Below are 13971 nucleotides of genomic sequence, written 5' to 3' on the forward strand. Positions count from 1 at the left end.
GAATTAACTATATCATAGTCAAGATATCACGGAAAACTCAAGAGCATTTAAGGTGGAGTTCCATCGCAGGAAACTGGCACTCAAACCGCTGCTGCGTGCGGTAGCGCATGGTTGCTGCTAACGTGGCTCTTTACTGGAGGCGGTTGTGAGCTGCATACCAAAAGTTGCCCCCGTGGTATTTAAAATTGAAACTGCTAAAGTTCGTTCGTAGGAAAAGGGTTAATTAATCAAAAAGGACGCCGGGAGCGCCGGCGCATCGCGGGGAATGCCAGTGTAAGAGCGATAAGCTTAACAATGACGGTCAACTTCGCTCGACGGTACCGACATCCTCCTCGAGGAGCTTTCCTCAGACACGTACGATTAGGGTTAGCTGGACCGACAGTGTGCCGATTCTGTAAAGTACATGATGCAAAGTCTGTTATCGGCAAGTTTTGTTTTTTTTGTTTATTGATTGTGTTGTATCAGATGCTGTCAATTTGCGAGGCGGCCGTTCCAGTGTCGGTTTACATTCTTGCATTATATGAACACAATAGCCACTATAATAGTCACGGTAAATTTGTTTGGTTTTTCTGACATGCATTAGGGATTAGGGCGAGTAGAGTTGCAGATCTAGGAAATTTAGATCTATGTAGTATCAAAATACTGGTTTGCTGCAGCCGAGCACTGCGCAAGCAGTTACCACTTTAGTTTGTTTTAATAAGAAAACGTTATTCCCAGCGCTTAGCTTAGGTGATTGTTCATTGCCTTCACCAATAATGCTACTCCTGGGTAATTCTGCAGTTACTAGAAAATGCGGACCACTTGGATTTTCCTCTCAATACTGCAAAAACTGAGAAAAACGGATCATGGTGTGTCGCTGGTGCGTAACCGACTGAACAAAGACAATAGGTTCGAATCGTATTATTATGGCATGCATGCTGAAATAGCTTCTGTGAGTTCTGCAAACCGCAGGATACTAGATACAGAAACCGGTACACAGAACCGGTTTTATAGCTACAGGATGCGCAGCGCATCGTTGTGAAATTTTGAATACTGTATCTGTTTGCTGTATTTAGTCCAGCGAAAATTGTTAGCTCTACAGATATATCGACCTTTTTGTCCATCTACTATTTTCGAAATACTAGTTCATGCTTTCTCTAATCTTCGCACTTCTGAATTCAAGGTTTGATATACTGTAAATTGGTCTTTTTTATACATTTTTTGTTGCTCATCACCAGCGTCTTCAATCGTCAGCAGCGTCTTCCTCCGCGGGCAGCGTCTGTTTCAGCGGGCAGCGTCTGTTTCAGCGGGCAGCGTCTTCCCGGCCAGCAGCGTCTACCTCAGCGGGCAGCGTCTTCCTGGCCAGCAGCGCCTACGTCAGCGGGCAGCGTCTTCCTGGCCAGCAGCGTCTTCCTCTACGGGCAGCGTCTGTTTCAGCGGGCAGCGTCTGTTTCCGCGGGCAGCGTCTTCCCGGCCAGCAGCGTCTACCTCAGCGGGCAGCGTCTTCCTGGCCAGCAGCGCCTACGTCAGCGGGCAGCGTCTTCCTGGCCAGCAGCGTCTTCCTCCACGGGCAGCGTCTGTTTCAGCGGGCAGCGTCTGTTTCAGCGGGCAGCGTCTTCCTGGCCAGCAGCGCCTATGTCAGCGGGCAGCGTCTTCCTGGCCAGCAGCGTCTTCCTCCACGGGCAGCGTCTTCCTCCGCGGGCAGCATCTGTTTCAGTGGACAGCGTCTTCCTGGCCAGCAGCGCCTACGTCAGCGGGCAGCGTCTTCCTGACCAGCAGCGTCTTCCTCCACGGGCAGCGTCTGTTTCAGCGGGCAGCGTCTTGCTGGCCAGCAGCGTCTTCCTCCGCGGGCAGCGTCTGCTTCATCGGCAGCACGTCCCCGGACACTTCCTACAAAATGGGTTGCGCAGGTTCCACCGCCCACGGTGAAGCACTTAACCAGGAGGCGGTGGCGGATCAGCCGGACACGAGTTTCCCGCAGTACACAATCATAGTTGCAAACAGTAAGTGAAGCTTGGATCTGGGGATCGGAATTGGTCTACATGTGCTTTACCTTTCGTACGATCAGCTGCATTTACTGTAAAATATATTCCTGATGTGTTGCGATTGTCTACAGGTGGCACTACCAAGCTGGAAACCTCGATTCAGAAAATCGGAATGCTTGCGCATCTTTATAATGTAAAAGCTTTCAAGGGCAAACCTTGGAAAGTGTATTTAGTGCGGACTGCTGCTGCTGGTGGTAATCCTGAGGGACTGATCAAACTGCTGGAAAGTGGTGGGGGTGACCCCACAACAAGGTAGTTCCAAGTTCCAACATATGCCATTACCCATACATACATTAATCAGGATTAAATTAATACCAAATTTGTTGCACAGCGCGCTTTCCAACGTTCAGGGACAGATTCAGTACATCATAATCCGTGGAGACAAAATGGTGGAGTTCATGGCCGATCGCGGAGGGGATTTCAATGCAGCGCGGCAAGCCGCCGAAGAACTGTGGACACCGGAACATACGCTGGCTCCTATAGAAGAGTTTACCGGTTTAAGCCAGATTAGTATTTCTCCATCTAAACCCCCGAAAGAATCATTACAAAAATACTCGGTGTTTGCCGAGGGAAAAGCAAGTGCTAAGAAACAGTCTCGTATTGCGGAATGAGACGGCCTGTGTCCCAGTCTAGGCTGTACGAAGGTTGATTGCGGTATTTTAAGTTAGCTTTGAAATTATAATGTTTATTGGTTGTCCTCAGTTTGATGGGCGAATATGCGCTTGCGACATTTTTTCGTTTTCTTATGGAGTATGACTGCTGTTCAGTCGTACAGATAAATACCATCAGTAAGATGTACATTAGAGAATCGTTACATTAGAGAATCGTACAGTATTACATTGGTGCCTTTGTCGAATAAACACACAGTAAAAAGAAGGTGCACCAGCGTAATTCTACTTGAAATGGTTTATTGCTCATCCGTATTCAAGGTCCGCCTTTCGCTACTGAGAATGATAATCACAGCTGTCTGACGGTGGCCGCTGGGGTGATGCCGGACATCCCGCACAAAATTGCGCTGCAGCATAAACACTCGCATGCTGCTCTTAAGCAAAAACGGCACATACAATGGACGACAAAGAGAAGTTGAAATCGACCAGCCAGTTGCGGTCGCGCCTCATCAACTTCTTTTTTTCGTGCACTGTAGGTCTCCTTATGCAAACAGACATCTTGGCAGTTGGCTGGCTGCAACGGAATGATTTCGGTATCTGTGTGATTTTCTTGCAGTAATAATAAATTTTAATTATTATATTAATATTCTATGAATTTTTTTAAGAATTGTCGCGTTTGCCTCATCGATTCAATAACATTACGTATTCAAAAATTTTATTGACTCGTACCTACTGACGTGTCTAGCTAAATCTGTACCTACTGACGTGTCTAGCTAAATCTGTGCGAGTTCCTATCAAAATTTGTTTAGCATAAAATAATTTAAATACGTAGTTATTCATGAAAATTAGGTCTTTCATGTGTAGCTTGCACAATTCCCATAGCAACCAACCTGGTAAGGTTAAGGGAGCAAATAGCGTTCATTTCTACAGGTTCTGCAAGTTACGAGTACGTACGCATTTCAGCCCAATTATTAAGCGTTCCTTCTTACTCTATTCACAATTTTAAACTAAGAAAGAAAAAGTTAGTTAAAAAATTTTGTCGTACTCCTCACTATACACCTAATCAACGCGGTCAACTCCATCATGCGCTCGCGTCCGCAGTCCTACTACCAGTGCTTCGGCTGTCTCCATGTCCGCACTTTATCCTTGGCGCTCTTCACCAGCCACGTCGTATGTCATACTGACTTTCAAGTTTTTAACGTAAAACTTGAACTTTCTGTTTTTTTCTCATTTCTCTAACTTACATTTACTTTTCAAAGAACTCAAAAATTATTAACGAAATTTAACGAGAAGTACAAAGGGGGTGTTATAGAAAAACCGTCATGAAGGTTTTTAGTAGTATAATGTCTTCTAACTATCTAACGCGTTTATTTTCCAAACATACTTTATTTAAGAATTTTTATAGCGATGGTGTTTATTTTTTGTATTAACCATTTTGCACTGTAAATTGTAATTGGCTGCCTTAATGCTTTTCCAACAAATTGGTTTTATTCCTTATAAATTCTAAAATAAGTATATATATTTCGTAAATAATTATTATTTACTTGCCGCACGTTTAGTTTATAGCTGTAGTTAGATAAAATTTAAATATGTAACTAACTGAATGGAACTGAGTATTGCGCGATTAAACAATTTTTTAAAATAATATTTCCATAACGATATTAACGAAAGTGACCTTTTTGTTGTCGCAAACCAATCCACCAATTAGAATCCACTATGTTAGCAATATTTGTCGCAGGTCGCCAACCTGATGGTGATGTGCATCTTAACACACTTATTGGCCGTGACCTTTCACCATCGCTCCGCCCAGCTGACCGCTCTGGGCCCCACCCACACGGAGCGCTCCTTCATCCGTGAGGTGGTACGCGTGGAGATGGCCGAGGACAACAACGACACCGCCGACACCGAGGAGGTCCTGCTGGCCAAATCCACGCTGAACGTTAACGTCACCAAGTTCATCTCCGTGTTTCTTGTCGTCCCGGCCGAACCGCTGACGCTCAACCACACCCAGCTGCTTTACTCTCTCCTGTATAGCAGCGTCAGCGGACTAACGGCGCTGACGGCCATTATCGGAGTTCTCCGGGTGCGCCCGCATCACAGCTCCGTATTCTGCCTTATTTTTTTATTAATGCATGTTGTCATAAAAACATTTCTCAGATTATATATAAAGTATGGTATGATGTTTCAACTGGTGACCTTTCGGTAGGGTGCTCCGTCCTTGATCATCCCGTTTCTGGTGGGACACATTCTGGACATTATCTTCTCCACCATCTATATCTCGGGATGGGACGTGTACGGATATGTGGATTCGGCGGCGCTGCGCAAATTGGTACGCGTATTAAGTGTTTAGCAAACAGTTTTACTGTATGTCTAGTCGTCTACAATATTTTCGCAATCGCAACACTTATACACTGTAATTAAAACACTTCGAATTAGACACATTCAGCTGCATTATCCAACCCTCCTTGGCACACCAACAGCTGACAGCAGACGACAGAATACAACATTAGAAAATGTTGTTCTAGCGCATCGTTTTTGTTATAGAAGAGTTTTTACTGTACGTAAATTCGTATATCATTTTGTAAAACCGTATGAATATTATTTACCGGTGCAATCTTCGAATCGTGATTCTGATTTTTATGTAACACTGCTAAAATTGTTGGGATATCTGCGTTTTTTGCGTGGTCTGTACTGTAGCAAAAGCATTTCTAATGCGCACCATCATTGACGTTATGCAAAATCATAACGTTATAATAAAATTATGTTTCATTGTTTTGCAATTACAGCGCGGACTGATCCAAGACGACGGCAGCGACACGGAGCACTGGTACCAGAACATCCACATCTGGGCGCTGATGGCCGCTGTTCTTATCATCCTGGTCAAGGTAAGCCGCAGGAAAACCGCCAAGCATAAGTATAGCATCACAATTTCCCGTAATTACTGATATTTATTGCATGCATTTCTTAGAGATTCCATTTTTTTTATTCTATACTTTGCCGTGTAATAACAATTTTCTAATTTCTTGCACAGTTATATTTTATCCGTATCTTCTGCCTGACCATGCTGTTCATCCGGGAAGAGAAAGCCCGGCTGCTGCGCGATGCCCGTCAGCAGAAATGGCTGACCGGCATTCTACAGGGCCACGTCGTCGTCGACACGGAGCCCGACACGGCCATCACCCCGCCTCCGCCCACCTATGACGCACAAGCGGAAGAGGAACGCCACGAAGAACCACCGGCGTATTCCGTCTAGATTGTCCAACATTTTCTACATGTCTTATTCCTGTTACTCCTGATTAAAGGTCACCGTTTCTTAATCAATCTTGTTACTGCGCTTATTTTAGATAATTTTTAATGACGCAGAATTATATGCAATAATAAAGGTCACCTTGAATTTAGCCACGCCGCTAGCCCACCCAGTCCGTCGTTGTTCGTTTTGAAAACCTTCAACTCAGCCACAAAATTACCAAGTCTCTGAAGGCAGAAAAACTGTCCCGCGGCGGAATAATTATTCCCTATTCCTCCAATTTAGATTAGTAAAGGTCATCATGTGCTAATCAATACTTTTCCTTCGTTTAACTATTTTTATTTTTAATAACGCAGAGTTTTTAATAACGCAGAGTTCTAACCAGCAACAGGTCACCGTGAATTAAGCCACGCCTCAAGCCCTCCCAACCCGTCATTATTCGTTTCGAAGACCTTTTGCTCAGTCACCAAATCGCCCAAACCCAGCGTGCAGAAAAATTGTGCCGGTGGGATGATCAATCGGCGTTTGGAGGCGCCGCCGTCGCTGTCATCGCCGCTGGGCGTGCACAGATCGCCGTGTGCTTGGTGTGCCGAAAGATCGATTAAATCCGGGGATAGCGGAACGGGAGAGCCGGGAAGGTGCTGTTCGGTATGTCGCAGTTCGGCGTCTTTCTGGCTGGCGGTCAGAGCGAGCTGCAAGTGCAGCGCTTCTTCCTCTTCGCTGCGCGGCTGCAGGACACTACAGCACGCGTCGCCGGTGGCCGCTTCTGCAAAAGCATTAAAAATTCGGTAACAAAGATCACGGAAAGCCTAATCGACAGAAGCCATGCAGTTTGTTCTTTTAACGGAAAATCACAACCGCTTTAACAATGATTAACTACCAAGTTCAGTGTACACTGTACATTGTAGAGCAGTGGCTATTAGTTTCTGAGCATCGATTAGCCAGCTACAGTACAACAGGTGACCAGTAATTGTGTTAATTTAGAAAAGCTTTTTTATCCTCAAATACGGCTGATATATTGCAAAAAAACCTTTTCGGATGTACTGTTTGAAATATTTCGGAATTAATCATTCGTTTTTGCTCAGTGATCAAGAATTAATTCAGTTTTTATTTTCCGAATCTTATTTTTCTTCGTAACAACGAAAGTGAAAACCAAAACTTTAAAAATACACATTTATGTGCTTTTTTACAGCGGCGAAATTATGTACAACAGAAACAAAGCAGTTAGTAAATAAAACTCTAAAATATGTAATCAAAAAATTATAGAAAATATTATTACACTAACATCTTTTTCAAATAACAGTCAGCATAATATCAAAAATTAATCATAAAAAAATCTGATGCATTTTGTATAACATCGGTAAATTTATTATAAATTATTTAAATTATGACAAAATCAATAACAAAAAACTGCACGATCCAATAACCGATATCGCTGAACTTGAAACAAAATAAGAATAGTAAAAAATAATATTAACAGCATGCCGCTCTTTTTAATTAATTAAAAAGAGCGTAATTACGCTCTTACCGCACACCGTCCCCTTTATCTGCGGATTAGAAAGGTCAGGCGGGATTCCGTGGAAGAACTCGTGAAACTCGCGATCCTTGTACTGAACCCGCTCCCGGATGCGGCGGGCCTTCTCCCGCTCCACCGTCAACCGCCCCGCGTCGGCCATCAGACCCAGGACCTGGCCGGCCTTTTCGCGAATACGGCGCGCCGGGTTCCCGTCGGCCTCCACGAAGGGATAGCTGCGCAGCTCCCGCAACCGGTCCACGTTCATCCAGCACTGCTTGGCCACACTCTCCGGGCCGTGTTTGATCAGGTAGTCCAACAGGACTAAAGCTTTATACACGTGCTTCCAGTTGTCCTCGTCCAAACGGAACCAGATCTCAGACAAAATTAACGGGGAGCGCGTGGCGGCCGCTTCGGCGATCTCCGCCATCTGGGCGGCGGTCGGGCCCCACGGGTCGGTACTAATTCAAAAAAGTAAGTTCGAAGAAATTTTTCTGTTTTGAACGAATATTCAATCTTTTGTCCTTTACTTTATAGCTGTTTCTAAATTAAATAAAGTAATAAAACTTTCTAGTAAGTTAAGAAACATTTTATAATCCTTTATAATTTTACTGATTAACTTTTACGGCCTCTAATTTTTCAGTGTGAACTTGAAGTGATTAATATCTGTGACTTTTTATTCACTGATTTATTTTTTTAACTGAATTCCAGTCCAATCGTATAAAACTTCATGACCAACCAAATAGGAACGCATCTTTAATTTAACATGGTTAACAAAAATTCGTAGAGCAGGGGCTATAACCCGTAAGAAACCGAAGACGTTAAATACATAGTTGCTGCTACGCTGAATATTTTCTCAGAAGTTTGTAAATACGTAGTTGTAATTTCAAACAGTTTATGTTTCTTACGAACATTTTTGCTCTAATTTTTAAAGCAATTTAAATTTGATCATTTATTTGTTATATAAGCGGTATATTAGTCCGTCGGAATTCTGTCACAATCATAACCGACATCATCACATTACTCCATTAAATATGAAAAGTATAAAATTCAGCAAAGAAGGTTGCAAATTAAAAAGAAAAATATTTATTTACCAAAAACGCCAGCATTACGTACTTTTGCATTACGTAAATATTGCTTCTAGTATTCATACCTCGTAGTTAGGTCGATTGCCAAGTAAGTACTCGTAAGTCGCACGTACCTCTGTAGAGTACGTACTAGTACGCATACAAATGTCGTTTTGACATGAATTTTGATAAAAAATTATCACAAGCGGTTCTTCTTGAATATTTTTCCGACTTAGGATAAATAAATCAATGCCCAACGAAATGGGGATTTTCTGCTGTACGTACGCCCGATACGTACCTGGTGCACTCGCGGATCTGCACCTGGATGGGATCGGTGATGGTGGTATCTAGTTTGTAAATGGCGCGACGACACGCCCGGTGCAGACTGTGCATTTCAGTGAGGAGTACGAGGAATCCAGGCAGAATATAGTTCCAGCAGAGAATACGACTGACAGTGTAGAGTACGCACCATTTAACCAGGAACCCCGCAACGCGGATCAGCGTTCTCACGGGTGTGGAGTGTGGGTCGCCGTGTCGCCGCGATGACATCGTTACTTGGGAACATACTACTGCAAACTTCCTAATTATTGCCGGAATCGTTCTCCTGGAATTAAATACTACAGATTTGTTTTTGATTTTTTAAAGTTTATTCAAATTTAAATTTTAAAAAGTAGTGCTCGCACATTTTTCGTTAGTTTTTGGTTGAAATACTTGAGAAAATCGAAATTCCCTTAAAACACAGCTCGGCACGCCACCGACATGTGCCTCGTCACGGCACGCCACCGTGTTTTTCCGTGTTGCGAACTCAGCGAAATTCTTCGCAGAATTTTTGCCTGAAGCTTGGGCCGAGTTTCATGGGAAGTCGTCTTCCAAACTTTTGTTTCTGACCTACAAAAAATAATTGGGAATTTTTTTTGGCGTTTAAGCTGTGATGTTCATCAGTGAATCTCGTGGAATTGCGTGGAGATTACCAGAAAATGGTACAGTTCGAATGTCGATACTGCTGTGCATGATTCGTGTTTGAACATGTTTTGCCAGCTGCGCGTGTGTTGTTGATTGACAGATTTGTCATTTTCTGTCGTTTGATAGATTCAGTTCCTGCTGTTGTTCAGTCGGCAAGGTAAACTGCGCCTGCAGAAATGGTACGCGTCGTACGAGGAGAAGCAGAAGCGGAAAGTGTCCCGCGAGCTGATCAATCTCATCCTGCAGCGCAAATCCAAAACCAGCAACATTCTCGAATGGAAGGATCTCAAAGTCATCTATAAACGGTACGTTTTCCCCGTGCGGAGGTTGCGCAGTATTTTCATGCACTTTACGTTGTTTATTATTTTTCTGGAAACGGTAAAATAATCAATTTCCATCAGGATGAAGTAGAGACTGCACGATGTTGTCGATACGCAGTAAAATTTTGAAAAATTTTATTGAATGCGGCGCGAGGGGTTTATATTCTGTATACTGCTTTACTTGCTTTACTATGGGGCGATCTAGTACAGAATTTAGAGAGCATCCGTTATGTTATTCGCGCAAATTAAATTGGATTTTTATTTTTTAATAAAGTAAGTAGTCACCGCGTTATTTATAGAGCAAATTACAGATATGAAGTCAAAGTAAAAAGTGCAGAACTACTATTGAAATTTTTTTTGATTTATGTTTTTACACAAAAAAAGTTTTGTAGAATTTTTAAGGGAATATTCTGTTTGTAAACTGGATTATTACTCGAGTAGTCGTCACTCGTCAGCGGTTTTGTGTTGTCAATAAATGGAATGAGCAAATCAGTAGCCAGTACTCTACGATGCTTCGGTAAATGTGAGTTGTCTAGCGTCTTTATTTGGTCCGCTGAGTTTCTTTCCATACAATTTTCCAGCATCATGGCGATACTATTTTTTATTGTCGGTTTTTTAGAATTGTCATGTTTTTATTTTTCATAATTTAACGTTCCATGGATTTATTTTGAATAATTTAATTTCGGGATATTATTCTAGTTTCGGTAAATTTCTGATGGAGCTTTGCGCTTGTTTTTTTTCTTGGCTGCTTTCAACATTTCCTAATTTTGTAGCAGTAGTGTTTGGTTAATACTGTCATATCTACGAATCGAAATAAAGAAACAAGATTCAACAGCTCTAATAATGCGCGTACAAGTACAGTTTAACTTTTCATAAATGCCTAAATCTTTTGGTTGATTGTTTTTATTTTCATAATTCAATTTTCCATTGATTTTTTTTAAATAATGTGATTCCGACTTTTATTTTAGTTTCTGTAAATAAACTCCCATGGATTTTTGCGGATATTTTTTTTGGCTACTGTCAACAGCTTTAATAACGCGCCTACAATTTAACTTTCCATAAATAATTCTTTTGGTTTATTGTTTATATTTTCATAATTTAATTCTTCATGGATTTTATATTTTTAAAAAATGTGATTTCGGGCTATTATTTTAGTTTTGATAAATAAATTTCTCATGGAGTTTTGCGGGTGTTTTTCTTAGCTACTGTCAACAGCGCAGATAATGCGCCTACAATTTGATAAATAACCGGATGTGTATTTTGTGGTGACAGATATGCCAGCCTGTATTTCTGCTGCGCGGTGCAGTCGACGGATAATGAACTGCTGACCCTGGAGATCATCCACCGCTACGTGGAGCTGCTGGATAAATACTTTGGCTCGGTGTGCGAGCTGGACATTATCTTCAACTTCGAGAAGGCCTACTTCATCCTGGACGAGTTCATCCTGGCCGGCGAAGTGCAGGAGACCAGCAAGAAGAACGTCCTCAAGGCCGTCGCGGCGCAGGATATCCTCCAGGAGGTGGGCGTGGTTTTGTGGGGAATTGATTTTTCTTATATATTAGAAATAGTTATTATACATTAATTTCTAATTAATTACGACCGAAGACGGTGATTTTAATTGATAGACGGAAGAATTTGTATTTAATTGCCACGGGAAAGAGAAATTTTTTTAAATAATAGTTTAGACCAATATTGCTGCGGGAAAATGTTTTTGTTATAAAACATAAAAAATTAGAATAAATAATCTATATTTATGTAATTATGACCAAAGATTGTGATTTTAATTTGATGGCGGAATAATTTGTCTTTAATTACCATGAAAAATAAGAATTTTAACACAGTGGTCGGGATAACATAATTACTGCATTATTAATAAATTATATTATTATATTTAATTTGATAAAATAATGTTTGATGTGCCGCATAAAAAGGTAAATTTTGAAGTAAAAATCGGATTGGTACTGATATAATTGCCATCCAGTTTTTGTCGCCGCTGCGTACTTCATAACCAGTCAATGATTTCTTCTGCAGCGCGCGTAGGTGCAGTTGGCAGAAATAATGTAACTGGAATTTGGAATTATTTAAGAAGTTCGGGAAATTTTTGTAAAACAGAAATCCAGCTAATAAACGTACTTTTATTTTACGTTTATCGGGAAGTAAAAACTTGAATTACTAAACCGTTGTACAATTTATTTGAGCTTACGGTGACGGGTGAACCTATTTCTGGTGTTTTTTGGTATCCCCCTAATGCCACTGTTCTACATCGGTTAGTACTGAGCATAGCATATGTGGTACGTACGGTCTGATCAGTGATTTGTTTCGTAAAATTAATTTAATTACTGTAGCCGCTAGATGAAGTGGCTCCACTTTTAGATCCGCCCGCTGCCTGCACCTGGCCGGGCATTGAGCACGAGCCTTCCTCCCACTGGGAGGCGCGCACTTTGCTTTTCGATATTAGTACTGTACTGTTATTAACTGTTCTGCCCCTGCCAGGGGCACCCCAAAAACCACAACAAACCAGATTTATAAATCGGAAACTATCCTAGCTGTGACATTATGCTCTTACAATAATTATCGTACGTTGCTAAAATTAAGAAACTCAGTAAAACATGTAGAACGTCAGCATCAGAGTGAAAATTGTTTGAAATCAAACACAATTCTGCACGGAGCAATGTGTGTATATTGGGCCTGCATTTTCCCGTATACCAGACTCTGTGGAGCCACTTCATCCAGCGGCTACAGTACAGTGCCGCTATTTCGGTTTCTCTGGACAATCGTGTCCAGTGGGAAATATAGAAAATTTACAACTTTTAAAATAACTTCAGCATCAACGGGAAACAGCGCCGCTTTAAAGGGACTAGGCTCGAAAAAAAATACTGTTTGATTTCGGTCTGCGTAGTAAAATAGGTTAACAAATAACTTCATTATATAGCCAAATTAAACGGCGTAATTACTAACAGAATTTCATTTTTTAAGAGGTGTTTTCCCTTTTCTTTAGCATCTTTTAGGCGTTAATCGTTGAATGGTTAAAATAACTTACGAATTTATTTTACTTGTTAGACAAAATAGAGTGGCATAATTGGCAACTGTTATTTTTGTTTAGGATGAAACCCCGCAAGGATTACTGGATGATCACGGATTAGGCTGAATAAACGCACAGCTGCTGTTTTCCTGTGGATGCCACAAGTTTGTCTTCAGTCAAGCGAATTCTCATTCCCAAAGTTCCTGTTTTAATTTCTTCTCCAAATTCTGAATTTATTTGTTCCTGTATCTTGTGCATACAGCGCTTTAACATTAATTAATCCGTGCAGGTGTTTTGTATACGGAATTAACAAACCAGAGCGTCTTCCGCAAGAATAAGAAAAATCAGAAAAAAATTTAGCCATTTATTTGGTTCCGGTTATTGACCGAAAAGTAATAATCTCATTACCAAATTAATGATAATTTAATAAATCATAAAAATTATGATTACTATAAATAATAATGCAATCATTTAATAAATAATAATTTAAATTTAAAAATTGAAGCCAACACCCCGTCGAAATAAACACCATTCATGTCGTTTCCCTGTGACTAGTTTGATCATTGTCGAGACAAAAATTCATTGAGAAAGTCGAAGAAAAAACCACCAAGAAAAATCCCCGTTAAAAAAAAACTCCCATGAACCTGAAACGGTACACCATGCGTATACGGTACACCTCACGCATAAGGCGACCTTTCATATAACTTTTACGTAGCCGCATTTGACTTTTTTCGCTGAATCTGCAGCCACTGCACTATGACATGGTTCAACGTGTTAGCTTGCGTGTGCGCGTATTATCGCTTTATCGGCATTCGGCAATAGTAACAGTATTTTTCTAAAAATTCCAGCCTGATTGTAAATAATATGGAATAATCGGCAAATTTAGCCGAAACCCTGTACAGTAATTACCGGTAATTCATGATGAATCGCATGGAAAACGGCACGGAACTGTGAAGGATAGTATTAAACTTCGCGACAATCCTGGACGATCAATGGTTAATTATTATGTTTTTAATTTTGCTATTTCTATTATTTTTTAGAATTATTTTTTCTGTTCATGCCACATTTGTCTGCAGTCAAGTGAATTTCCATTTCCACAAATCCGGTTTTAATTCTTCCTCAGATTTTGAATCTATTTTTTCCTGCGTCCTCTGCATGCAGCGCTTCAATATTAATCATGCAGATACCTCGTACTTTGTATACGAAT

General features: G+C 41.1%; 4 protein-coding genes across 4 annotated transcripts; 3 read left to right on the forward strand and 1 right to left on the reverse strand.

Annotated features, from left to right (window-relative positions):
- Positions 1-755: 755 nt before the first annotated feature.
- Positions 756-2686, forward strand: LOC129588750 (uncharacterized). The gene is made up of 4 exons (XM_055483113.1): positions 756-768; positions 1218-1982; positions 2096-2276; positions 2356-2686. The coding sequence occupies exons 1-4, from the start codon at positions 756-758 to the stop codon at positions 2633-2635; spliced, it is 1239 nt and encodes a 412-aa protein (XP_055339088.1). The 3' UTR covers positions 2636-2686.
- An 865-nt stretch (positions 2687-3551) lies between these two features.
- LOC129588770 (uncharacterized) lies at positions 3552-6030 on the forward strand. The gene is made up of 5 exons (XM_055483140.1): positions 3552-3802; positions 4371-4715; positions 4839-4961; positions 5419-5517; positions 5664-6030. Exons 1-5 carry the CDS (start codon positions 3716-3718, stop codon positions 5883-5885), a joined length of 876 nt encoding a protein of 291 aa, XP_055339115.1. The 5' UTR covers positions 3552-3715; the 3' UTR covers positions 5886-6030.
- LOC129588769 (epsin-2-like) lies at positions 6005-9167 on the reverse strand. The gene is made up of 3 exons (XM_055483139.1): positions 8758-9167; positions 7408-7853; positions 6005-6645 (listed from the first exon to the last, which is right to left on the reverse strand). The coding sequence occupies exons 1-3, from the start codon at positions 9006-9008 to the stop codon at positions 6272-6274; spliced, it is 1071 nt and encodes a 356-aa protein (XP_055339114.1). The 5' UTR covers positions 9009-9167; the 3' UTR covers positions 6005-6271.
- Positions 8730-13120, forward strand: LOC129588771 (AP-1 complex subunit sigma-2-like). The gene is made up of 4 exons (XM_055483141.1): positions 8730-9439; positions 9549-9727; positions 11015-11261; positions 12846-13120. Exons 1-4 carry the CDS (start codon positions 9437-9439, stop codon positions 12888-12890), a joined length of 474 nt encoding a protein of 157 aa, XP_055339116.1. The 5' UTR covers positions 8730-9436; the 3' UTR covers positions 12891-13120.
- The last annotated feature ends 851 nt before the right edge of the window (positions 13121-13971 follow it).

The sequence above is a fragment of the Paramacrobiotus metropolitanus genome, unplaced genomic scaffold (genome assembly GCF_019649055.1).
Source record: "Paramacrobiotus metropolitanus isolate TYO unplaced genomic scaffold, Prichtersi_v1.0 Parri_scaffold0000031, whole genome shotgun sequence".
Taxonomy (NCBI): Eukaryota; Metazoa; Tardigrada; class Eutardigrada; order Parachela; family Macrobiotidae; genus Paramacrobiotus; species Paramacrobiotus metropolitanus.